The sequence below is a fragment of the Tauraco erythrolophus genome, chromosome 24 (assembly GCF_009769465.1).
Source record: "Tauraco erythrolophus isolate bTauEry1 chromosome 24, bTauEry1.pri, whole genome shotgun sequence".
NCBI lineage: Eukaryota > Metazoa > Chordata > Aves > Musophagiformes > Musophagidae > Tauraco > Tauraco erythrolophus.
In genome coordinates this window covers 224,226-251,717 of record NC_141488.1, presented here as the reverse complement: position 1 = coordinate 251,717, position 27,492 = coordinate 224,226, and the positions used below count along the sequence as shown (strand labels likewise).

At 44.9% G+C, this 27,492-nt stretch overlaps 1 protein-coding gene across 1 annotated transcript; it reads right to left on the bottom strand.

The window, feature by feature from the left end:
* On the bottom strand, positions 1-27,492 carry LOC147527063 (transitional endoplasmic reticulum ATPase-like). Its single transcript, XM_086626301.1, has 17 exons — positions 27,357-27,492; positions 16,796-16,907; positions 16,236-16,408; positions 12,759-12,901; positions 11,911-12,041; positions 10,036-10,167; positions 9,526-9,628; positions 7,902-8,035; positions 7,501-7,636; positions 6,346-6,458; positions 5,583-5,747; positions 5,350-5,472; positions 4,086-4,298; positions 3,415-3,723; positions 1,790-1,945; positions 1,262-1,416; positions 1-168 (listed from the first exon to the last, which is right to left on the bottom strand). Exons 1-17 carry the CDS (start codon positions 27,371-27,373, stop codon positions 63-65), a joined length of 2,421 nt encoding a protein of 806 aa, XP_086482427.1. The 5' UTR covers positions 27,374-27,492; the 3' UTR covers positions 1-62.

Here is a 27,492-nt window from a genome sequence, read left to right as displayed (position 1 = left end):
CAACATCGGATTTTTCCCTGTATGTGGCCTGATTTGGAGTTTGGTCCACAGAGGACAGCAAGTTAACTGTAGAGATCATCATCGTTGTCTTCACTGTACACATTGCCACCACTGCCACCTCCTGTGCCTTGGCTCGGGCCAGCGCCACCCTGGTTACTTGATGGGAACCTGCGTGCAGTAGGGGAGAAAAGAGATGCTGTTCGAAAGCCTCCTCGCAGCTCAGCACAATCCCCTCCCTCCATGCCAACACCCTGGTGCCAAGTGTTGGACAGGAAGGAGAAATGGGATGAAGCCTTATGGCAGGTCACATTGTCCTGGTTTTAGCTGGGACAGAGTCAGCTCTTCTTTTTAGCAGCCAGAAGAGCTCCATGTTTCGGTTTTACTCAGAGGCTCACTCTGAGAAGAATGCTGATAGCAAGCTGATGTTTGTGGTTGGACGTGAGACTCCAAGGACTTTTCAGTGTGCCGGAGTGCAGAAGCACGGTGGGATAAGGGGGGAGCATAGCTGGGACAAGGGGGACACGATTCCCCTTGTGATTTGTGGTGGAACTTAGGATTGAGGCCAAACTGGCCAATTACTATTCCATATCATGCAGCGTCATGCCCAGTATAAAGGTGAGGGGCAGCCGGACAGAAGGGCTTTTGCGCTTTGGCTCTTTCACTGCTTTTGCTCTTTTGCGCTTCTGCGCTCTTGCTCTGTTGCTTTTTCCCTCTCTCTCCCAGTACTCCCACTCTCAGAGTACTCTCTCTCTCTGCCCCCTCTATTTCGGGGCCTCGCGTTCGGCCGGGATTGCAGCTTCGGGACGAGATGGGCTTCGCATACGAGGGGGTGGTGAGCATCTACCCTGTGTATTAAATCATCTGTATTAAATTGTTCTTATCTCAACCCACGGGTTTCCTGTTTCTCCTTTAATTCTCTCCCTCATTCCTGGGGGTGGGGGAGGGTGAGTGACCGGCTGTGTGTGAGGTTCGGCCTAACCCACAACACATGTAAAAGGCTTATACAGCTGCTGGATGTTGCTCATGTTAAAGGAAAAAAGGGTTAATGGACTTCAGGAGCACTAACAGAGCAGCTACAACCGACCTGCAGCACAGCCTACACCTGCCACATGCTCAGCTGGCTACTGTACATGCTGGGGAGAATGGGAAAATGCAATGGAAGAGGGAATTTGTTACCCAGAATCCAGCAGAAAGTTGCCTTGGTGCTCTGCTCTGGGGCTGGCTGAGCCATGCTGCCCTCCCTCCACTCCCCCACAGTTACCTGAAGCTGCCAAAGCCATGGCTCTGCTGTAGAGTCTGTGCAAACACCTCATATTTCCTGATGTCGTTGTCACTGACAGAGCATTGAGCAAAGAGCACGGCCTCCTCAAAGTCAACCCTGCGTATCTCAGGAACCGGGTCGTCCTCCTCCATTTCCTAGAACGGGACAGAGGGCCCAGGTGAGCTGCGTGCCTGAGCTTCGTGGCTCGACAGCTGCCCACAGCCTCGCTCTAGGCCAGGATGCTCCGACATCTGCCAAAGCAGGGGCTGGAGAGGGACACCGTGGCAGACTGAGAGTCATGGCTGCAGCAGGACTCTTCTGAGCAATGCTGACAATAAGGCACCCCAGGAGGGCCTCACTCTCCCACAAGATGAGAACAAAGTGCTCCAGCTCCACACACAGCTTTGTGCTGAGAGCCCACTCATCCCTATCTGAGCATTACGGAGAGGAATGCATCCCACCTTACCCACGGGCAGAAGTGGGCTGCCTGTCTCATGAGCAGAGGAAAGCTCGGAGTGCCCCACTCACCACGGCGGAAGGGTTGGTCTGCCTCCCACGTTCTCGCCTGATCTCACTCTCAATGGACTCACGGATGGCCAGTTTGCAGGCACGCTGGCAAATTTCTGTCAGGTCTGCCCCCGAAAAGCCATTGGTCATCTTAGCTAGGAAATCCAGGTCAACATCCTAGTAAAAAAAAAAAAACAAAAACAAAAACCCAAACCAAACAAACCAAGAGAAGTCTGTCCATTTTACAGGTGACAATGAGGTGTCTTTAGATCCCATAGTATCGAGGTGCTGCCTCAACTTTGGCAACTTTGAAAAGATGAGGTTTTTAAGGTTCTTGTTTTTGGGAAAGTTAACCACAGGCCATGCTCCCCACACATCCAGCAAGACCCAAACATGGTTTGAGTTGGAAGGGACCTTAAAGATCATCTACTTCCAACCCCCCTGCCATGGGCAGGGGTCAGGTTTCACCAAAGCCTCATTCAATTTGGCCTTGAACACTTCCAGGGATGGGGCATCTACAACTTCTCTGGGCAACCTGTTCCAGTGCCTCACCACTCTCAGAGTGAAGAATTTCTTCCTTAGATCTAATTGAAATCTCCCTTCTTTCAAGTTTAAAACTACATCCATCCTACTACATACATGCCTGTCAGCCAACTACGTTCCATCACTACATTCCCTGATAGAGTGTCCCTCTCCAGGTTTCCTGTAGGCCCCCTTTAGGTACTGGAAGGCTACTATAAGATCACCCCGGAGCCTTCTCTTCTCCAGGCTGAACTCTCTGTCTTCATAGGAGAGGTGCTCCAGCCCTCAGATCATCTTCATGTGGCTCTCCTCTGGACCCCAACAGATCCACGTCTGTCTTATGCTGGGAGCCTTAGAGCTGAATGCAGTACTCCAGGTGGGGTCTCACAAGAGCAGACTAGAGGAGAAGAATGCCTCTGCACTGTTGGACTTGTGAATTTGCAGGTTGACTTGTGAGTTTAGGATATGATTTGCTCAGGTCTCAGCATTAAGGAGTCAAATGAAACACTGTCAGACGGGAAATGGAGATGGGGCACAAGCAGACTAAGACAACCAACCTCCTCCTCCTTCCTCTCAACTGAGGGAGTAGTACTGCAACCTCCTTTGAAGCTTTCCTTCCCAACAGCAAAAAGGCAAGCTTGGCATAAAATAGCTTGAGCTCTCCCTTGACATCTGCTTTTCCGTGATTAACTATCAGTTACTTATTGCCTGCTCCCCAGGCAAGGGACATGGCTCTTGTCTATGGTAGAGTTCAGCAACAATTAACTGCAACAGTTCCTCTTCAATTTCCATTTCCCACCCCTGTTTTCTACATTTACTTTTCTTTCAGAGTACAAGAATCTTTTCCATCTTGCCGTAACAGGCTTTCCTGTTCCCACACCTTGGGCAGAACTCCACTATGTGATAAAGACCTGCTGTGCTTATATACCAACACCTAGCTTTGTTGATACCTAGTCTCAGAGCTCAAGTCTCATTTCCACCCTTCAGGGACTAAAGGTTTCCCAGCTCTGTACTGCATGGAGCAGTCACCAACCCTCTGCTCTATCCCCAGCTTGCGAGAAGCATGTGCAGCACACAGCAAACTGAAGTCAAAAGCAGTCAGGGTGATCCTGTAAAGATCCTACCTTGGCAACTGGCGATTTCCTCAGGTTGGCCTTAAGAATAGCAATCCGGGACTTCTCGTCAGGCAGGGGGATGTAGATGAGTTGATCCAGGCGACCAGGGCGCAAGATAGCTGGGTCAATGATGTCTGGCCTGTTGGTGGCACCGATGATGAAGACATTTTTCTTGGTGGACATGCCGTCCATCTCTGTCAGGATCTGGTTGATGACGCGGTCTGCAGCACCACCACCATCTCCGATATTCCCACCTCGAGCCTTTGCAATGGAGTCCAGCTCATCAAAGAAGAGCACACAAGGGGCTGCTTGGCGAGCCTACAAAAAAGCAAACAGGAACAATTACTCCATGTGAGGGGAGGGGAGGAGCAGGGTGCGGGGAGGGGGAGTAAGTTTTCAGATGCAGAGAATAACTATGCCATCCTAATGCTAGCCTCACTGCTAAGACACTGGGGCATTTATCATCCTGTAACAACAGATACAAATTGCAGCAGGAGAAAGCCATTTAAATAGCTATGTTGCCAAAGATAATTAATTCCCTAACATCAGGAAAGCAGCCTCTACAGGGAAAACACAAAACACACAAACAAGAACCAGGCCGGTAAGACAAGTGCAGTGGTAACAATGTTTTGGGGGTATCTCAGCATAAACATAGCACAAGGAGTAGAAGATACATTTACCTTGTCAAAGATCTCACGCACGTTAGCTTCAGACTCACCAAACCACATGGTGAGCAATTCTGGCCCCTTGATGGAAATGAAGTTTGCCTGGCATTCGTTGGCAATGGCTTTGGCCAGCAGTGTCTTACCACAACCAGGTGGCCCATAGAACAGAACCCTTTTTGATGGGGTCACACCAAATTTGAGGAACTTGTCTGGGTGCTCCACAGGATACTGTGAACACAACAAATAAACAAAAATCTCTCATTATGAGCCAGAGCAGGTCTGTACCTTAGAATCACAGAACGGTTTGGGTTGGAAGGGACCTTCAAAGATCATCTAAGTCCAACCTCCCTGCCATGGGCAGGGACATCTTTCACTAGAACAGTTTTGTTTCTGCTCCTACCAGAAACACCACCTGAGATTTCTGGTGAGTTAAACAGAAGATTCTGCCTGCTTGGTGCCACTGGAGTTTTTCAATGGGCACTGGTTTGAAAAGCACCACAGCTAAATTGTCAAGTTGCCTTAAACAGTCTCTTTCCATCTATGAACTAAGTACCAGTTCAGGTAGTTTTCCAGCACCCCAGCTTCACTCTGCCCTGCAGAAGGAAAAGGGAACAACTCATTACCTAACCTATTTGCTCTGCCCTCCAGAGACAGGAAAGGTGTCTGATGTGAGCATTTATCCTCCACAACAAGGTCAGACATAGGTGATGATTTTAATGCCAGAAAATTAGACTGAAAAATAGATTCTTTTATTCACAGACAGGCTGTTTCTACAATGCCAACTGAAAGCAGGGACATATCAAACCCAAACCACCTCAACACGGGCAGGCACCAAAAGCTTCCACAGACCATTCATGACTTTTTTCCAGCTTCTTCTTCCATAGAAGGTTTCACAATTACTTCTCACTTGTCCCTATGCTAATGCTGATGGAAAGCTCTTCAGAGACTCTCTGTATGAGAATCTTCATCAACTTTATGGCATATAAAGCCATCATGAAACAGGATTCTCAGCAGTGGTCCCACTGCTGGTCTCCACTTAAGAGAAGCAGAACTGCTGCTGTTTCTGTATGTAGCAAAACACTGATGCTGCTTCCCAGCACCTTCCTCTCCGTAAGTTCACTAAGATGGAACAGCATGGTATTTTCAATCCATTACAAGAAAATACCATAAAAAAACTCTGCATTTACCCTGTTGACAGCCCAAACAGGAATGTGAAGAGGTTCTGGATTTTATTATTATTTTTCAAGCTGATTAGGCAAAAATCTGTTGGAAACCCTACCTGTACAAGTTCCTGGAGTTCTCTCTTTACATCTTCTAGACCACCAATATCTTCCCAGGTAACCTGTGGCACCTCCACCACAGTCTCCCGAAGAGCAGAAGGGTTGCTCTGGCTCAGAGCCCACTGTCATTAGAAGAAACAGCATTATATGAATTCTAACATGTTATGTTCACATGCTTCAGATAAGCAATTAGACATTGCACCCGAAAGAAAGAGGGGCACTCCTGCATTACCCTGAAGTCATCCATGGTCACAGCCAGTGAGTTCATCACTTCAGCATCAATGGTTTCACCTTTTAGGTCTATGAGATCCATCTTCTTTCTGATAGCCTGAAGAGCAGCTTCTGAGCAAAGAGCAGCCAAATCAGCACCAACATGGCCATGGGTCTCGTTTGCTGCCTGAAAGCAGAGTACTATGACTCATAGGGATAGAAGCAAGCGCAATGCATGCTCTGGTCACTCACGCAGAGTTGCAACAAAACTCAGGAGAACAGGAACATCAGTGGTCTCCTGCAAATCCAAGACATTGCTATCACATATTTAACAAAAACACTGCTGTTCCACCTCCTACTTGAGATCAAAGCTGCAACTGAAATTCAGATGGTGTGCAGAAGGATAACCCTGAGGGCTGCAGTTCTTCATTCAGGACAGAGATTATAGTAACCATCCAGTATCACCACAACATTCACCCAGCTCTGTGAGCACTGTTTCAGACTTGCTTTATTTTTAAAGAGAATGCCACAACAAACAAACCCAGGAGGACAGTGGCAAGGTACTTCCAGACTGGACTGACACACATTTCTTTTACTTAGCCATGCCATTCTTCACTAGCGAGTGAGGATTTTTGGTCACTGGTAAACTAGTTAGAAGGAAGCCCAGAGACCACACATTCGCCCAGTTTCACACTGTCCTAAATGAGCAACTACATTTAGCGACTCTTCCACTACAAAACAGAGCATCAGGAACGTCTGTCTGTTCCTAATAATACGCTACTCACCTGTTCCAGATCCACATCATTGGCCAGTTTCATATTTTTTGTGTGGATCTGCAGGATCTCCAGGCGTCCAGTGGCATCTGGGATACCAATATCTACCTCTCTGTCAAAACGACCTGGGGATCACATAACATGTTGAGCTGCTGATTCTGTGAACTAAAGGAGCTGCAGTTGCTGCCTTCCTCTGACAGAGAAACATGATGACAAGCCACAAACATACAATTTCAGAAAATGTCAGAGCTTTGGGTTTCTCTACACCATCTATCAGCACAGTAGTGGAGTCAGATCAGAGAAGGAGGAAAGGCTTTAGCCATTTAGGAAAGTGAGACCACTGTATTAACTAGAGTTCAAGATTATATAAACACAGTGGATTTCTGTTTTTTCCAAGCCTTGTTTATAGGAAAATATGCTTCCCCTAACCAACACACCATGAGACATTTTTGTTTATTCCTACTTTTGTGTCCTCAGCACAGGAGTCCACAAATATTGAGAAATTTAATTTTTCAGAACTTTCATAGCTGTTCCCAAGTGGTGGAAAAATATGAATTGTCCCAATATACAAGGATGCAGGAAACCTACATATTACTGCAATATTAACTAAAGTACGTACACCTATCATTTTCCTCTAGCCATAGCTGTGCATTCAAACACCTCACTGTACAGTTAAGAGGCCATTTTTTCCTGCAAATTTGACTGGTTTGCTATTTGGTTTGACTTTACCAATTGGTCATACAACAGACATTCATTTACACTGTAAAGTTTTGAAAGCCCAAATCTCAGAAACTACCAGACTTCTCATCAATAAAACTAAGATAAATTGGACAATTCAGAGCCTTCTGCAACCTGAGGCTAGAAAAACCCCTTAAGCATTTAGTCCTGAAATAGCCTCACCTAATTGATGAGGTGAAAAAGCACGCTACCCTCTAAGGATTTTATTTCTACATGTTCTGACCTTATAAAGCACAGAAAATGATACTAAAGGCTGGAAGCCTAGAAATTAATTTCAAACAAGTAGCTGGAGACAAGTGAATAGTTTATGTAATGCACAGATGATGTCTAATATTAATTTCTGCTCAATCTTTCCAAGGCCCCTGAAGCATAGCCCATAAACAAAGTATCTGATATACAAAAATAAATAAATATGGCAATCATGGTTACCAAATCGCCTGAGTGCTGGGTCAATGCTGTTAGGTCTGCTGGTAGCTGCCATAACGATCACGTGTGCTCTCTGTTTCAGTCCATCCATAAGAGTCAACAGCTGAGACACTATGCGACGTTCCACCTCTCCGTGTGTCTATAGAGAGAGAAAGTAATGATTAGACCAAAAGCTCTTCAACACAGCACAGGAGCTAGCACTGCACTAGAGCAGACAGATACAACAGATGCGAGCTGTTAAACATTGTGAACTATACTGGATTCTTCTGATATCCGACTTTTGACATCCAACTGAATTCAAGCGTTAAGTTAAACACCGTTTTACCCTGTAGTCAAATGCAGAGATTCACATCAGCTGCTACCAAAAAAGATGTACTCCTTTACCTTCTATGGGCTTTCTTTACCTTCTCTCTCTTAGGAGCAATGGCATCCAGTTCATCAATGAAGATGATGGCAGGAACGTTCTTCTCTGCTTCTTCAAAGGCTTTCCTCAGGTTGCTCTCAGATGCACCAGCCAGTTTGCTCATGATCTCAGGACCTGAAAAAGTAATGGAACTGTGGCATCCAGAAAAGAAGCAGCTATCCCCAAGGCATGCAGCTGAATTTTTTTAGTACAACATTCACATGGGAGTACCTATATTTCAAGCCAAAGCAAATACTATCAATCAAGTTCACTAAATTTGCAGCTGAACAGGCAAGAACAGCATGCAGGATTACTTTCTATCGTTTTTCTGGTGTTTTCAATATACTCTAACAGAATGTAGCACTAGTCAATGAGCTACCTTTAGCTGCCTCTTTCCTTACCCTATTTCACACTTGGTGAGCTTCTCTGTAATGTGTCACCACACACAGTCAATGCCAGTCGTAGCTCGCAAGAGAAGCAATCCAATTATATGGTGATGAATTATCAGAATAGGAAAGGAAAAAGTGGTAAGATTTTGAAGCTGTCTTTAGCTCGCATTACACAGGTATACATTTACCTCTGTAAGATCCTATAAATGAGTTGCAAAAAAACAAAACACACCAACCAAAACCAAACCACCAAAAAACCAATACTCATCTCCTCTCAAAGAATAGATTAAAAAAAAAAAAAGTGTAATCAATCAATCCCAGAAGGACAGCATTCCCCTGAGATCTCCTAGAATTGCTGAACACTAGTGCAGGCTCACAGATTTGTTCTGTTTTTACAGATTTTTCCATCATGCTGATGGGAGTGGTAATGAAGAGAAAAGCATGCTTCTAAGACATCCAAGAAAGAGAAACCTGATCCTCAGGAGTGCAAAGCTGCTAGCTGACTGAAGTGTGCCAGCTGCAGAGCCACTGGTGCAGGCAAGTACTAAGACTGTTTCATTACGAACAACTCACCAATTCATACCAGCTCTGTATACAACACTGCTACAGCACTGACTGTAACATGGGACAGAAAAACAGTGAGGAAAATTCAGAATCTGATCCTTACTGGACATAAACCAGTATCCATCTCAACTGCTACAGCTGAAGAGTGATCAATAGGAGGTTCTGTCACTTGTAGCTAAGTTCCAAGGTACTCATTATAGCTTTCAGGACAGTTCCTCCCAATTAATGTTATGTGAAACAGAACAGGTCTTGCGCTTTACTTGAGGTAAAAGAGAAATTCACATCAGACCAGCTTCTTTTCTGAACGGAACATGCTGGCAGCAACAGAAACAAGTGTCCTGCAGTCATACACATAGAATAATCTCACTTCACTCCCAGCTCTGTCCTCACCAACATAAATGAGCATTCAGCCAGCCAGACTCCAAGTTCCTGCATTGCAAAGCTGTCATTCCAACCACCCTGCTACGAAACAATCAAGCTTAAGGGAAGTTTCACTACAGAAGCTTCCACACAAATGGCCTCTAAGTGTCCCCAGAGGCACACTTCAAAGAGGTAAGGAAGGATATCAGGGAGACAATGTGGCTCTATAAGCCCTATTAATACCATTCATTATCACGAGATGGATGAATGAGCACACAGCAGATGTGGGGCCAAAACAGCCACAAAACTTACCATTGATCAGAAAGAAGAAAGCCCTCGTTTCATTGGCCATCGCTCGTGCAATCAGTGTTTTACCAGTGCCAGGAGGACCATACAGCAGGATCCCACGTGGAGGCTGAGGACAAAGGCAAGGGACTTCGGTGGTGAGCTAGTATCTGAATGCTTAAGTAGCTTCACAGTGAAGCTGTAAGCATTTGATAAAGCCAGTCTGAAATTGTGATGCAAACTCATGTAACAGCTGCCATCCCAGCATTGCTATCACCACCCTTACTACTTTTCATGACATACAAAAACAAACCTTGCCAGTAACTGACAGTGCTGATTCAAAGCATCCCTCTCCTTTGCAAGTTGCCAGTACTTTAATCTGTGTCAAAAACACGTAAGGAAATACTTTCCTAACATCAGCACTAAAAAACTCCCACAAATTACTTATTCCCCTCCCAATACCTCATAAACCTCTGACATCAAGAGTCATCTGCAAGGGCAAGCCCACTCATTCACCTGGTGCACACAGAGACTTACCTTCACCCCTATGGCCTTGAAGAGTGCAGGGCGTCGGAGAGAAAGTTCCACCATCTCTTTAATTTGAGCCAGCTGCTTCCGGCAGCCACCAATATCATCATAGCCCACTTCATTCAATGACTCTTCTTCATCCTACCCAGAAGGAAATGCATTAAACATCTGAGTGAAAACAATAGTTCAACAATCCCTCCTGGTCTACAGAACCCAAGAATCCAGGGTTTTTTTCGTTGTCATTTTTGCTGTCTTGAAATTCTCACTTTAAAGTCTTCCTGGTGTCTTCTACAATTGTTTCTTGGCTCTCTCTTCCCAGACATGCAAAGGGAAACGCCTGCACATACCTAGACCTCACTGAAGCCCACCCTCTTGAATGACAGCCTCTGCTGTCAGGATCCCTACAGACTCTAGCACAAAACAAGTTGCGTGACCCTTCAATGTGACTAACAAAGATGACAATAGACAATGAAGCCCAGTATAAAATATACTTATTCCTTAAACTGTAAGTGATATTTCTAACTACTTGACATACCCTAGCTACCATACAGTTCTCCAACATAGTGTTTTCTTTTGGGATTGACTCAACTTAACAGAGAATGTTAAGATCCAGATGTGCAGATAAGACCAACTGTAATCAACTCTTTCAGTATAGCTCTACAGCATCCATTCATTGGGCTGTCCAAATCTCTACTGGCCTTAGTTATCTGTAACATTAGGCCACACTAAAATAATAAAATAACTCAGCCTAGAACCTCAGAGGGGCTCAGTCCAAGCCCCACAAACAGAAACTACTACTTCAAGCAAGTTGCTCAGGGTCTGGCCCTATCAAGTGCTGAAGGTCTCCAGGTCTGGAGATTCCTGCCCTCTCCAGGCTTTGCGGAAACCTTTTTCCTAACATCTATTGGGAATTTCCCTTGATCCAGCTTGTACCATTGCCTCTAATCCTGTCTCTGGGTGCAGCTTGAGAGAGAGCCTGGTTATCCATCCCTTCCCATCAGGCAGTTGCCAGTAAGCCTGCCTCTTTGCCTTCCCTTCTCCATGCTACATCAACCCACTCTCTCAGTTGCTCAGTTGCTCCTCATTCATTCTGACATCCAGCTCTTCATCATTTTGGTGGCCTTGGCTGAGACCATCTGTCTCTGCTGTGTCCTGAAGAGCCCAAACTGAACTCATCCAGTTCCCAGACAGTCTCACAAGTGTCAAATAGTGGTGGATTTTTCAGAAGGCAGCTAACTACAAACCAGCACTCACCCTGATTTGCAGGTAGTAGAAAGGCACTTACTTTATGAAGTACACAACCACCTTAGCTCATTTCTCTGAGATTTCCTACTCTGTAACAGTAAGGTGGCCAGGACCTGACAGACAATCCACTCAGGCTGCCTCAAGCTTGGGATGCTCAAGGCTAGATACCTTTAAGGACTGGGGGAAAAAAATAAAAAACCCCAACCATTTAGAGATTTCAAATTTATCACTAAAAAACCACTAATTGCTTTCTTCTCATGTGGCATGAAATTTAGCAACGTTGTAAGCCCTCCCTGCTATGAATCAAGAGAACTTTGGAATTAAAAGATGGATCCAAGTCCAGCACAAGATATCTGGAAGCAGATGCAAAACCAGCTGCTGCTAAAGGATGGCACCTCATCAGCAAACCTAAGCATTGGTTGGTGCTATCTCAGCATCTGAGGAAGGATACTGGAAGCACATTTCTCTAACTACCTTCAGCAGCAGCTCATCTCCTGAAACCAGAGTGTTTAATCATTATATTCAATATACAAAATGCTAAAACAGGAACTGCAAACACTGCTGCTCTCAAGGACTGTCACTGAAACAGATTTTGGACAGAGGGGATTCAGTAGAACTACATGGCAGGATTCTGCTCACCTCTCGTTTGATGGGCTCTCCTTCACAATGGATCACGGTGTCTGGAGCCACTATGCAATAAGGACTTGGATCTGTCTTCACCACTTTGAACTCCACTGCACGCATTCCTCCATGCACCAAGAAGATGTCACCTGTAAAACATTCCAGTAGCCTGCTGCAACAGATGTCTGCAAAATGCTAACCCTTGTACTACCAGCAGCCCCAGAGGACAAGGAAATAGGTTACACAGGCATATACTGCTGGCATTTTTAACACTACTCTGCATTTTAAACTCATGAGCTGCACGTACTATGACTACCCAAGCACCATTTAAATCTGTAGCAGTTGAAGTTCTCAAATTTCATCCAGAAACAAACAACAAGCAAAACCAGAAAACAACAGAAAAGAATACTCTGCCTAAATACAAAACACAAAGGCAAGGAATCACATTTCTTTTCCATTCAGTTTCAATTTAACATTTCTAAAACAGGCAAAAAGCCCTAACTTAAAAATTCATTTTGAAGTTATTATATCCAGTTGTTACTAGTTATAACTGTTTGTCTCCAGAAGTAGAATAACATACAATACTGCACCATGACTCCTGGCTAAACTGGGCTAGGGAAGCTGGATAACTTCAGCTTGTGTTTATACTGTATTGGGATCTATTTATTCCAGCAGAATTGCTACTAGCACAACTCTAAAAGTATATTTTGGTTTTATGCACTTTTTACCAGCGCCAGCAAAACCTCACTCTCTAGATGTCAGCCTAATGCTTCGTGGAGATCTGTGCAAGCTTCTAGAAATTCTCTTCCGTCTCAGGACTAGCTCACACTTGCTGCCATCAGGACTTCAATAACAGGTGCTATTACCTTTCCTGATGGGTCTGTATACGTCCAGGAAGTATGGCTTGAGATAGACCTCAAACAGATTCCCTGTGATCCCTTCTACTGTGTCATCAATTGGCAACACATGGATACGTTTTCCATATTTCACATCTGGGCAAGGCTGGATGCTGCAACAGAATAAAACTCCAGTTAGCCATCTTATCCTGGACTTACACCCGAGTCTGGAAGAGGCAGTGATGTCCCTTCCCAGGCCAGTGCAAATGCCAGAAAGGACCCTCCAAAGCAGACTTCTCACCTGCATAAGAATGCTGACAAGGCAAAAATCATGCCCATCAGAGAGCTGGTCTTCACAACACACGCTTTCCTTCACTCCTCTCAGCCCTATTCAAAACCATTGGGGAGTTTCATTCACAAGTTACTAATGTAGCTTAAAGATCTGTGAGAGTCATGAGCTAACTTTTGCTTCAACAAGGAGCTACTGCTGAACCAACTGTAAGGGAAAGGGAGCTAGGGGAAACTCTTTGTTCCTTCCTCTCTCTCTTGTAACTTACTACAGAGAATAGTGCTCCTGTTGCTGATAACCCTGATTCTGAGCAAAGGCTCTCACAGTACCAACCAGGGGTAGCCAGGTGCCTGTCAATCCCCCTTTGTGGAGACTGACATTTAAGTTAAAGTCTGAAGGCCCCTTCCTCCTTTCTAAATAAACATTTCAGCTATTATTTTACAGTGCAGCCCAATAGCCTACTGTAGTGACAGCTCAGAGTATCAAGCTGCGGCAGAGAAGCAGAAAGCTCAAACTGGCTTTGCCAGCTAAGAAAAGCCCATGTGGAACTGTAGCTGAGCATGCGACTTTTCATATGCTACTTTGTTCGAGACTCTTCACAGATTCTTTTACAACATGCTTTACAAAGAGGATATAGCAAAAGCGTAAAGGAAAAGACAGACTGCACCAGAAGGAAAACAGTTGACAGACTACAAGCAGGAACTGATTAGCGCGTAAATCTGGGTTTTGGCAGAAACCAGGCCACAGAAAATAACACAATAAGTACTTAAAGATCAGCAAGAAAAACTGAGAGCAAGAGGTGTGAAAGTTCTCTGACCCTTGCAACAATGCTAAGAAAATTGGTAACACATCTGAAAGGCTGAGAACCACTACAGACACAGTCCCAGCAGAGAAGGGGAGAGCACAGGCTGAACTGTCACACTAGAAATGACACCAACAGTAACCTCACATCAGGTTAAAGTAAAGATTCACTTTTATTTTAAATCCACAGACTGGCTCAAAGCACTGATCTGTTCCAGCTACAGTCGTGTTTAAAACTTGTATTTTCTAGTGGTACAGAGATAAGTGAAACAGACTCGTTCCTCTCCTCTACAAAGTTCGTATGAAACACATCTTGCATTTCAAGATTATTCCAGATACCACTCCAGGAAGTCTGGTGTCAGAAACCAGGCTCCAATTTTCCCAGAACATGCACAATATTCCAGATTAGGAAGATGCTCAGGAGGAAGAGCTGTCAGCCCTCACATATTTAAGCCTGCAAATTAGCATTTTTATATTTAAGAAATGCTCACACGCTTTCCCCTCCACTCTCATCATAGAATGCAACCTGCCTCTTGTAAGCCAAGATGTATACTTCAATGCTTTCCTACTGCCTTTTGCAAGCATTGCACAAAATTCCTGCAATGCTGTTAAAGCATTCTTAATTTTAAAATTATTTTATAACAAAAATTTGAATATAAACAACCTTTGAGGATTTTTAATCTTGCTATTTGACTGCTTCATATTTTTGTCACTCATTTCTAGCAAGTTTTAACTTCTGTTTGTCATAGGGCAGCTCAGTGCTTGAGCTAACCATACTATGAAATTAATTACAATGTTGCTTATTGCTTTCTACAGTTAACTTTGTAGACATTAAAAATTTAGACAGGAAAAACTTGTGAATTCATCTGACTGTAAATTTGGGAAGACGACTGTGACAACAGTGGGGTAATTGAACTACTTAAATTAATGACAGGACCTCGACTCATGAAGGTCCTGAAGAGACCTGGGTTTATGTGAAAGGGTTCTGGTAGTGGGAGAGGGGATTCACCCCCTGTAACTTCCCTGGCTTCAAAACCAGTTGGACCAGTCTCTGGCCAGGTTGAACCCCCCATCCCCTCAGGCCAGGGTCAAGCCACCAGCACCTCTGCGAATGCCCTATTTAAGTCGGGGACAAAGGAGCCTGAAACGTGGTTCAGACCTACAGTGAAGAGAGGGGGGAGGTGGGGGCTGCCCTCTCTCCCCGGGCCTCCTGACCGGGCAGCTGCCTGCGCCGGGCTGGCGCCACCCACTGAGGATGGCGGCAACAGAGCTGGCTGAGGAACTCAGGGAGCACCCCATGCCAGGGTGCCTGCTGGGCCGAGTTCACCCAGAGAGCACTGAGATCTGAGAGAAACGGCCGCACAGACACCAGGTCAGTGAAGATGGAGCGGGACGAGGTGCCGGAGCTGAGTTTCCCCTGCAACCGGTGGCAAGACGGCAGGCGGACCCCTGCAGCCAGGGCAGACTCGGTGGGGCACAGACCCACTCGCAGCCCGGGGAGAAGCCCACGTTGGAGAAGAGATGCCTGGGCCTGAGAGAGGTCGTGAAGCATGGGCACGACAAGGTAGAGATGCATCTAGAGTCCATGGGATGACCCACGCCGGAGCGAGTGGCAACAACTCCCTAAAAATCCGAGACTGTGGTAAAGCCCACACTGGAGCAATCCCATGGGGAAGGATGGCGTCCTGCGGGTAGGACTCACTCTGGAGAAGTCTGTGGATTTTCCTTGTGAGTAGGGGATCCACTGAAGCAGGGAAAAGGGTGTCAGGACTCCTCCTCCTTTAAGAAAGGAGCAGCAGTAACAACACGGGATGAACTGACCTGCACTCCCCCAGTCCCTGTCCCCTGCACCGCTGCGGGAGGAGGTAGAGCCGGGAAGAAAAGGAAAGGGGGGGGGGGGGGGGGGGGGGGGGGGGGAAGGTGTTGTTTTTTAATATCTGGCTTTGTTTCTTTTTATCCTCTCAAGTAACCGTTAATAAATTGGATTGTTTTGTTCCCAAGCCGAGTCTGTTTTGCCCGGGACCATAGTCGGTGGGTGCTCCCTCTGTTCTTGTCTCGACCCTCAGTCCTTTTATTACATTTTTCTCCTCTCCACTTTGCTGAAGAGAGGAGTGAGTGAGTGGCTGTGTGGTAGCTGAACTGCTGTCTGGGCTAAACCATGACAAGAGACTTCAAGAATCTTTAGCATAATTTTAGTATTAATCTGAATATACATACAGCCAGAAACACATGCAAAAGTAAACTGAGATCCGTGACGTAAGACACACACTTGAAAACTTTTCTGTGACCTCCTCTGGAAGATGTAAGAGTACTTCCTGCAGACCCTGTCTCTGCTACAGATTGAATCAATTCAGAGTCAGTGCACAAATTATTTAGACAACCCAGGGATATGCAACAGTTAGCAAACTAGTCCTCACCGGATCACATCACCCAAGCGCACTCTCAGGTTGTTGCGAACAACCCTATTCATGCGAATCTTCTCATCTGAGCAGGTATCATCCGACAGAACAATGCAGACAGCTTCTCTCCTCTTCTTTCCTTTTAGCAGAACAGTGTCTCCTCTGAACAGTTGCAATTCATCCACTTTTGCCTGTAAACAATAACAGCATTAGAATAAGCTTTTGACAAAATAAGAATTCAAGCATTTGAAGGAGAGTTACTTGACTTTGGAGAATTATATCTTGGAAGCAATATACTAGATCTACAAAGACAGAGGCTCCCACTACACCAGTCAAGAGCTAATCCTGAAGCCAGACTAAGGGCACAAGCTCAACTGAATCCTAAAAGTTAAGAATCAAAATACATTTTATCACAGAAAAGTGTTAGAACACAAGACAACTCACCTCCCTCACTTGTAACTGATGCAACTTCTAACACAAATACTTAGATTCATGTTGCAAAGTTACATTTCAAGTTAATTGACAGTAACAGCTTACATATTACCAGACTAAATGTTTTGCTTTTATAGATGACACACCTGGGACAGTGATATAACACTGTTGTCTTCATTGATGGCTTCATCAACAATTAACCGATTGGGCCTGTTCTTCTGCGTCAGAGTAGCAGTTGATAAGTCATCTGCTTTAGAACTGGCAAAGAAAAAAGAAGTTAGAGTCCAAGTGATATTGCTTGGCTCTTTCCAGTCATCCCTCTGTTTTGGTCTCCATTTTCTACAGGTTTCTTTGTTGTCTTGTGTTTTAGAAACCATACTTGTTTGTAAGACAAAGGAGAATATTGCTCCTAGGCACCAGTTTCAGGAGTTCAAAGCAGAATGTTTTCTATCAATAAATATAACTACTTTACTAGCTTCGAATGGAAATAGCTATGAAGTTGTCCTGGTTTCATCTGGCACAGAATTAGTTTTCTTTTTAGTAACTACAATAGCACTGTGTTTTGGATTTAGTATAAGAAGAATGTTAATAACACTGATATTTAGAGTTGTTGCTAAGGTATCAAGGACTTTTCAGCTTCCCATGTTTTGCCAGTGTGCAAATGCATGGCAGGCTGGGGGGAGCATGGCTGGAACAAAGGGCCCACAACTCCTAGTTTAGGATTTGAGTTTAGATTTAGGATTGAGGCCCAAATTGCCCAATGGAATATTCCATATCATGTAACATCATGCCCAGTATTTAGATGAAGGTTGACCAGTAAGTTTGGATTCTTGGATCCTATCTCTCTCTTCGAATCTCTTTTCGGGCCTCTTGCTCTTCTGGGATTGTGGTTTCGGGATTTATCTGTTTCAGGATCGCTTGCCAGGACGGGACAGGCATTGGTTATCGGGTGGTGAGCAACTGCACTGTGCATCACTTGTTTGTACATAGTATTATCATTTTATATATTATCATATCATAATTATTACTTTAAATTTTATTTTATTTAAACTATTAAATTGTTCTTATCTCAACCCACAAGTCTCCTTCCCTTTTCCCCTTTAATTCTCTTTCCCATCTCCTGGAGGTGGGGGAGGGTGAGCAAGCAGCTTCATGGCTTTAAGTTGCCAGTTGGGTTAAACCATGACGGTCCTTTTTGGCACCCAACATGGGGTGCGAAGGGTTGAGATAACGACAGATTTGATCACAGTGTGTTAAAACAAATTTGCCATAAACATTCATTATGTTTACTTGGATGTCCCTGGCCGGAATGTTGCTTTATGTGCTCTCAGAGTTCTTTTCGGAGTTGTATTATTTAGCACCTCATCTGCCGTATATGCTGTTTGTCAGTATTTACATGCTGTTTACCATCTCTAGGTGTTGGATTAGGATTAGGGATATCATTCTGCTGATTAAGGGTATCACTGGGTTGTGCTGTGTGGTGCTGATAAAATCGTGGGTAGCGGGACCGATTTTGTACCTTTGTTCAGCAGTGCAGAGGGGAGTGGCGATGTGGGCTTCATTTCTGAACTTTACATGCCACTTGGCTGACATTGTTGCCAATTATACTAGTTGTTTTTGCCCTTTGAAGAGCCAATACATGAGGGGAACATTTCCCCTCCCCCTCTGGACCATTTACAAAAGCTTTTGAGAATTCTGAGAATGTTGAATATCCTTGGGATGGTCAAAACAGTAGCATCCTGTTGCTACATCTCCTGAATGCGTGTCTAATTATGTATATAACTAGGGTTAATCGACTAGTTAGAAATATCATCCAATTCATTACCAGTGTTACTTCAGCTGCTACCTCAGCCCCTGCAACAGATGCCGCCACTGCTTCCACCCTCACAAACAAGCACTGCAGCTACTCACACACTGGCTCCCACTATGGTTGTTTCATCCCCATCTGCGACTGGTGCTTCATGCAAACACAGGCACTCTACTCAAACCCTTATGACAAATACTGCACTACTCCAACTTTCATGACAAGCACTGTGGCAACTCAGACTCCGGCACCTGCTACAGCTACTCAGACCCCAGTGACAAATATTGCGGTTACTCAAACTTCCACAACAAGCTACTCAAATTCCAATGGGAAGTATCACATGGCTCATGCCATTATCAGTTGCCTCCATACATAAGAGGAAATGGACATGAACGTCAACATGTTTAGAAAAGGATGAAGAAGCTTCTCCTAAGAGAGAACAGGAAGAAGAAGAGAAAGCAGGGCCATCACGAGAACTGGAGACAGAAGAGGAAGAAGAGGATGCAGGCTACTGAAAGCCAGGCTATCACAAGAACTGGAGGAAGTAGAGGTAGAACACTACTTTTTCAGCAAGCAGACTACTCTAAATTAGGGCCATCATGACAACAGGAGGAAGAGGAAGAAGAACTTCCTGCTTCTCCCTCTGCAAGGGAGAACTTGGCAGAAGGGAGAAGATCTCATAGACAAGACAGTAACCATCCAATCTCTAACCCTGAATTGAGCTGCAAGACATACGAAAAGATTACAGCTGTCATCAAGGTGAACACATGGTCACCTGGCTGCTCAGATGCTGAGACAATGGGGCCAGTAGCCTGGATTTAGACGGTGGAGAAGCCAGGCAGCTGGGATCCCTCGCTAGGGATGGAAGCATTGATAAAGCCATTGGAAAAGGGGTACAAGCCCGCAACCTCTGGAGACGGCTGCTGGCAGGTGTAACAACCATCATATTCATCCTCACAGGCAGTTAACGGATTTTAGAAAAGACATACCACCTATGGACCACTTGGTGGATAAGGAATCGGCTGGATGGTCACACTCAAAGAGTTGTGGTCAACGGTTCAACGTCCAGGTGGAGGCCAGCGACGAGTGGTGTTCCTCAGGGGTCAGTACTGGGGCCAGTGCTATTTAACATCTTTCTTGGCGACATGGACAGTGGGATTGAGTGCACCCTCAGCAACTTTGCAGATGACACCAAGTTGTGTGGTGTTGTGGACACGCTGGAGGGAAGCGATGCCATCCAGAGGGACCTTGACAGGCTGGAGAGGTGGGCCTGTGAGAACCTCATGAAGTTCAACAAGGCCAAGTGCAAGGTCCTGCATGTGGGTCAGGGCAATCCCACGCACAAGTACAGGCTGGGTGGAGAATGGATTGAGAGCAGCCCTGAGGAAAAGGACTTGGGAGAGCTGGTGGACGAGAAGCTCAACATGAGCGGGCAATGTGCGCTGGCAGCCCAGAAAGCCAACTGTATCCTGGGCTGCATCAAAAGAAGTGTAGCCAGCAGGTCAAGGGAGGTGATTCTGCCCCTCTACTCTGCTCTTGTGAGACCCCACCTGGAATACTGCATTCAGCTCTGGAGTCCCCAACACAAGAAGCACATGGAGCTGCTGGAGCAGGTCCAGAGGAGGCCACGAAGATGATCCAAGGGCTGGAGCACCTCTGCTATGAAGACAGGCTGAGAGAGTTGGGGCTGTTCAGCCTGGAGAAGAGAAGGCTCCAGGGTGATCTTATCGCAGCCTTCCAGTACTTAACGGGGGCCTTCAGGAAAGCTGGAGAGGGACTTGCCACAAGCGCGTGTAGTGATGGGACAAGGGGCGATGGCTTTAAATTGAAAGAGGGCAGATTTAGATTAGATATAAGGAAGAAATTTTTCACTCTGAGAGTGGTGAGGTACTGGAACAGGTTGCCCAGAGAAGTTGTGGATGCCCCATCCCTGGAGGTGTTCAAGGCCAGGTTGGATGAGGCTTTGGGCAACCTGGTGTAGTGGAGAGTTTCCCTGCCCATGGCAGGGGGGGTTGGAACTGATGATCTTTGAGATCCCTTCCAACCCTAATCATTCTATGATTCTATGGATGATGTGGTTACCCTATTCTGGCAATATGAAGAGAGTACTTCCCTACAGGCCTGCACCTCTACAGTAGAGAAATTGTTCCAGGAGTTGTGACAGGAAGGGGATAAAGTCCTTGTAGTGCACATTAGGAATATGCTGGGGAAGACAGTCTGGGTTATTCCTGCCTCACATAAATATAAACCCATTTTGTGGGACTGCTTTTGCTGAAGGATCTGTGTGCACTTGGTGGATGATGCAGAAAGACGGGGAAGTCCAATGTGTACCTCAAGTGAATTTGATGTTGGATGAAAATAGCCAATGAATTGAATCATATGATGATAATTGCTGAATAACCCTGTCACTGCATACCATCAGTGCTATGGTTGTTATATATTATACTAACAGTATTGTATTAAGAATCATCCAGATTAATGAAGAACGAACTTCAACAGAACCAGAGCTGATTCCAACAACTGACAGCCAGCAACCTCCTTGAGATCGACATCTTCAACCTGCAGACCATGGACATGGACTGTGCCGGATACACCAGCTACAAGCTCTGGATGCAGCATGTAACGGGAACTACACATCATCTTCCTGCTGTATCCAATGTCATCCGTTCTACTGACGGCCAACTCTGCATCATCTCTCCTGCCTTGAAAGACTGCCATGACCACTAGACCCTAAAGTTATGAACTAAATGAACTCAACATACATTTTGGAGGAATGGCCCATAGACTAAAGGAATGGTATATATGTACCTATGTGAGACTTGAGCATGACGTGCATAGTATGGAATACGGGGTGGACACTGTCCTGGTTTCAGCTGGGACAGAGTTAGTTTCTCTTTTTAGCAGCTAGAAGAGCTCCATGTTTTGGTTTTAGTCTGGGATTTTTTATGAGAAGAATGTTAATAACACACTGATGTTTATAGTTGGTACTGAGACCTCAAAGACTTTTCAGCTTCCCATGTTTTACCAGTGTGCAGGAGCACAACAGGCTGGGGGGACCACAGCCAGAACACAGGACCCACAACTCCTAACTTATGATTTGAGCTTAGACTTAGGATTGAGGCCCAAATTGGCCAATGGAGTATTCCACATCATGCACAGTATATAGATGAGGGTTGGCCAGGAAGTTTGGATTCTTGGGTCCTATCTCTCTCTCGCTCACTCACTCTCTTTTCAGGCCTCTCACTCTTCCAGGATTGTGGTTTTGATAGTTCTGTTTCAGGATCACTTGCCGGGACAGGAGTCGGTCACCAGGTGGTGAGCAACAGCACTGTGCATCACTTGTTTGTATGTATTATTATCATTTGATATATTATAATTTATATTTTTATCATTATTACTTTTAATTTTATTTAAATTATTAAATTGTTCTTATCTCAACCCAGGAGTCTCCTTCCCTTTTCCTCTTTAATTCTCTCTCCCATTCCCCGGGGGTGGGAGAACATGAGAGAGTGGTTGTGTGGTGTTTAGTTGCCAGCTGGGTTAAACCACGACAGAAGGTATCTATGAAAAGAAGTCATTAGTGAGATGTTGCTGACTTTAAGATGTTTTGCCTAAAATAATTAGTCAGACTCATCTGAAATAACATGGAACCACTGCCACTGAAACAAAAGTTCAAGTCTATTTGGTGTCAAATCCCAGATAAATAGGGGAATTAAAGGACAATGCCGCAGCTCCCCTGATAGGAAGAGTTGTAAGAGTTTAGCCTGTCAAAGCCTATTAGTTAAACCTAGCAAGCCAGTAGAAATATTCAAGTGTTCATGAAAAACTGGGTTGTGTTTTCTTTTAGGATATAAGCACCTTTCTATAATACCTTCACAGGAGTCACTGCAGCTCTAGCCCTCTACGCCACAAGAAACATGAAGATAATTTGTTTGCTTTGACAAAATAGAGCACATCAAACAGCAAGGAAACAGAAGAAAGGCAGATTAACTAACTTCCTTCAAAATCTAATATGAAAGAAACATTAACTTGAACCAACTGATTCCTGAGGAGCTCTTGCAAGTTGTCCATTAGCCAGCCACAACAGCAGCAGACTGTTGTAACTTCCCTTGATGGGCACCTGACTACTTTCTCAAAGTAGTCCAGACGTGCCAGTAACTAAGGTCGGAACAGAAAACTTTGCACAGTTTGGTTTGATTCTCACCAAAAAGAAAAAATAAAGTCTTCCTTTATCCTAAGCAACCAGCAAGCAACAGCAAAGAGTAGGAAACTTTGTGGACAGCTGTGTTGGCTGTACACTTTGGCTCCATTTCGCTGTTTTGGGGACAAAATAACCAGAAGAAATCAAATCTTGAGTGGAAGTGACAGAGCAAGCAGCTACACAGCACAAACGCAGAACATGGCAGCAGTGCATCACTTGGCACGCTCACTGCATTTTTAAAAGTACATCAAAGAGAAGTGATATACCTACAGTATGATGTTACCAAAGGTCCCCCCAACCCTCAAGATAGAGGTTTTTCCCCAGACAGATTATGTGGTATTGGCTCCTTTCTCTGACACGTAAAAGGGGAAACAACACCAAGCAATTATATGAGGGCAGTCAGCTTGTTTCCAAAAGGTTTTCAAGCTTCGCATAAGCCCTGGTAGCATAGAAAACATGTTGGACATGAGAGGCAACATTATTTTAATTGAACAAAAGGAAGAGTTGTAAAACATGTCTTCCCAGGACTGCTAGCACTGGTAAACTTGCTTTTTTTCCTCTCTTCATTAAAGAGTGCAAAAGGTAAGAAACCAACATCCATCCCTTGCGAGATAATAATAATAATCCCTTGTGACCATGTGAGATAATATAGATCCATTCTCTAAACCCAAAGACACAAAAAAGGTTGCTGGATACATCCAGGAACAACCTCATTAATTCCACCTTCAACCTAAAACGTAGTCTTAGTAGAGTCCTAAAAGGTCTGGGATTTCCAGGAAAACTGAGAGCGCAAAAAGAAAACTGAAACCAATACATGATCAGGTCAGATAGGATCTCGTGGTTAAAACAGTGGATAAAAACAACCTACTTGTAAGGACCTTGTCTCAGCATTAGTTCCTGGACACTGGAAATTAATTTAGCAGGTAGATTTAAAAACTTGAGATAAGGGACACCAGAAGGAAACAATTTAGTCTATTCAAAGTGTGAATGTAAGTCATACCCCTCCACACACGAGATGTGGATCCAAAGGTCTTTTGACAAGAAACCACTGCCAGACTTTGGCTACATAAACTGTCACTGAAACCGAGCAGCTGTCCCTCACGATGCAGAGATTACTGTGCAGCCTAAAAATGGTCTGGAATACAAGATAAAAATAAATGGAAGAGGAACTGGGCAGCAAGTGAAAGCTTTTGGACCAAAACTTTCAATAAACTAAAAGCTGTATAAATCTGGAAAAAAAAAAAACCAACTTTCAGATACCTTCTGATACACAGCAGTGCTGAACAGCACAGCAAGAGGTCCACTTAGTTCTGCTGAACGTGAGAAAAAAAGTTTTAGTACTGAAGAACTGAATCTGCAGTTTTGTAAGTAAGAAGTGAGAGCTGGATCAATGTTGTCAGTACATTACTGCACTTAAAGCAATTGAAAAGCTTGAGGCATTAAAAATGGAATAAAGGTCTCCAAGAAACAGCATGTAGACGTCTTAACGTATGGAGTCAGCTTCAGTTATCTGACCTGACAGTTCTGCAGACAAAGAAACAAAGGTGTTAAATTACAGGACAGCTACACAAGAGAGTGATGTTATTTCTCCTACAGACAAGAGTAAGGACTTTGACGGACAAGCACTACCCATCTTCCAGTAGCGATTTAGAACATTATTATCACCTCATTGCATCTCTCCTGAGGGTTCCTCACGCTGTAATTGAGATGACGGAGCAAAACATGCCTGTACATCTCAACCACACTCAGATATCTATGCATCAAGGAAGGAGAGCATGAACTGAAAATACTAAGCAGGAAAGACTAAGACATGGGTTGAGGTTCTCTCCTGCCAACTTGCCTATGTGTGCTGGTAAAATTCAGCAAAGGGCAGGACAGCTAATCTAGGTAATTTTTAGAGCTCCTCAATGAGTTTCCCATCAGTGAGAGCCTGGTGCAAATCCTCTAGATCATCTCCCCTATTCACTCCTTTCGTCAGCTCCCTCACTGTCCCTCTCACTCCTTTCTTTCATTAACCCAACAAAGAGATAAATTGAACACAAAATGTAGCTTTAGACCTGTTTTGGAATTAAAAGGAAATTCAAAGTCTGCATCAAGCCTGCCTCTGGACAGAAGCCAGAAGCGAGAACATAACGGCACAACTAATGGCTAAACTTGCATATAAAATGCAAGCCCAATAAAATTGAAGCAAATATGTACTAGCCCTAAAGACCAACAATAATGAGTTCTCAGTTTCCATCCTTAGCCCCCTTTTCTCTCTCAGTAAAGTAATAGCCCCATTTTGACACAGGGAAGACGTAGGGGGACTTTTTACAACTTACATCAATTCATCGCTTTTCTCTGTGTCAGAGCTCCCCTTGTTCAGCATGTGATAACACCCAGGGCTATGCATTGTGGTGGACAGTATGAAGAGTGAGAGCAGAAATTACTGATTCTTCTGAAAACTACTACCAATCTCTGAAGCTTCACATAAAGCAGAGAACTAAGTTATTCCTGCAAGTCTGTAATGAAAGTTAGAAGTCATGCCTTCTGTATGCTGGTGTGCCTTTTTATCAATACCCTCATGAACTCACTTCCAAGATAAAACCTGCCAGCGGCTTCTTACCACCCTGAACATCCATGATACAGACTGAACTACTTTCCCCACTAAGTATTAAAAAAAAAAGCCAACATAAAACATTTTATCCATTGAAGCAAATGAGTGAAATATCTGATGATTGCAGCCACTTACTAGAACAGCACATGACAATCAAGCAGCAAGTTCATATCCATTGTAAAGATGCCAAGTTCTCAAATACTGTTTCAGACAGGTATGCACACAAAAAACGAGAATCTCTTTAGAAACCACACTCTATTAGCTCTTGCAATGCTATTCTCTGTGCTAAAGCTCAATTCAGCAAGATGGCTGCCAACAGCATTGACCCAAAAATTGCAACTAAAAAGTAACCATTTTCCAGTTGTAGAGTAACTTTTGTTGATTTCTATGTGGTGAGAACAACTTTGCAAAAGTAGAAATTTCTTTTTTAAAGACACTGTTCACCTCACTCTGGCTCAAAAATATGCCTCTGAGACCATCACTTCCATCACAACTGTAATAAGTAACATGTTAAAATATGTTAAAATTTGCTCATCAAACAAAAACCACAATCACATCAGGAACTAGTTAAACAAGCTTTAGGCCAAGCACAGAAACTTACAATATTTTGACGGGTAAAATGCACGGATGCTTTTATGTAAGGTTTGCTTAAATTTATGTAAAACTTGCTTAAAAGATACAGGAAAGGGTAACTGTCACGGTTTACCATATAAAAGAGTAACTCTGCTATGTCCTAACAACACGGGAAATGTGGCAACGGCCACAGAAGAAGAACTGCACGACTAGATAACGGAAAACACCCTTGTAAGGATGTTAGTAAGACCTGCAAGAATGAGGAAACTGGACATGATGCAGACTTATAAGGAAAAGGTGAAAAGTGCACCGTGAGGAAGACTGCTGATCTTCATCCTGGAGACCCCAGCCCACGACCACCAGGAGGCGTGTAAAGGCGGATCCTAAGGCGGAGACTATGGACATGATTTCTTGGAACTCATTATAATAAGACTGCCTTTTCTCAGAAATAATAATGAATATGCATAAGTAAACCAAATATAACCCAGAGACAAGAGCTATTCGGTTTGCGTCTTGGTGGAGCGGAGACTCCTGGCGTGCCCAGTGCTGTTTGCTTGCTTACTCTAAATAAATTTAACTATTGATTCTGCAGTTATTGGCTGTTGAGAATCATTTTCTCGCCAAACTATTGAAATCAACCTATAACAACAAGCTCTACCACGGACACTAAATTCTTGGCACGCCTTGCTGGAACTGACTTAGTAGGACCAAGAAGGTCTAAATTGCAGGAGTTGCAAAAGAAAAGAAGATAAACCACAGACATTAAAGGGACTGAAAGTGCCTCTGACAATGCCAACAAGTCACTTAAAGTATTCTTGGATTTGGGAAATTATCTTTAGGTTCTATTTTTACTCCTCTTAAGGGTCAATGAAGTGGCTTGCACACATGGGCTGGAAGCCGAGAGACCAGCATTACTCAACTCGGTTTTGAGGAGCACAAGAGATGATCCTCAGCCTGGAACTGAAAACAGAGCAAGGCAAGACACCGGAGATGAAAATATAGCTGATTGTCTCACCTGCCACAGAGGCCAGCCCGGCACAACAAACATGTTGCTTCGAATGCCAAGTCACTTCTAGCCCCGACTCGAGGGCCGCTGCGGGCCTGCGGGTAGGAGGCCGGGAAGTACCTCTCCTCTCTCGCTGCCTCGCCAGCCGCTCCGCCGCTTTCCCCGGCGCTCTGGGGCCTGGAAGACAAAGCCCTCCAAGGCTGAGGCCTAGCCCAGGCGGGACAGCCCCGAACGGGCCACAGCCTAGCCATGCTTCCCCCTCCATGACTCGACACTTCCTGGGGAGGCCCGGCTAGGGAAAGGGGGGGGGGAAGAGGGGCGGCAGCCTCTACGGGCACGCACCTGGCCGTATCTCCCTCCCGGCCCCGCCCCCACCTCCTCAGAACCTGCATGACACAGCAGGACCGGAGGCCGAATCGGGCCCGGCCTGGGCAGCGCCGCGGCGAAGGAAAGGTAGGTCGAACCAGGCCCAGCACCGCCGCGGCCGGGTCTAGGCCGCGGCCTGCCGGCGGGCAGCCCACACTTACTCGGATCCTGAGGCCATGGCGCTGGGAGTAAAGGGGCGAGGACAGGCGGCAACTCCTCAAGGCGGGGCGACGACAACAGCGAGTCTCGAACAAGCTCGCGAAAAATCACAACGCTTCGCACTGACTGAACCTTAAA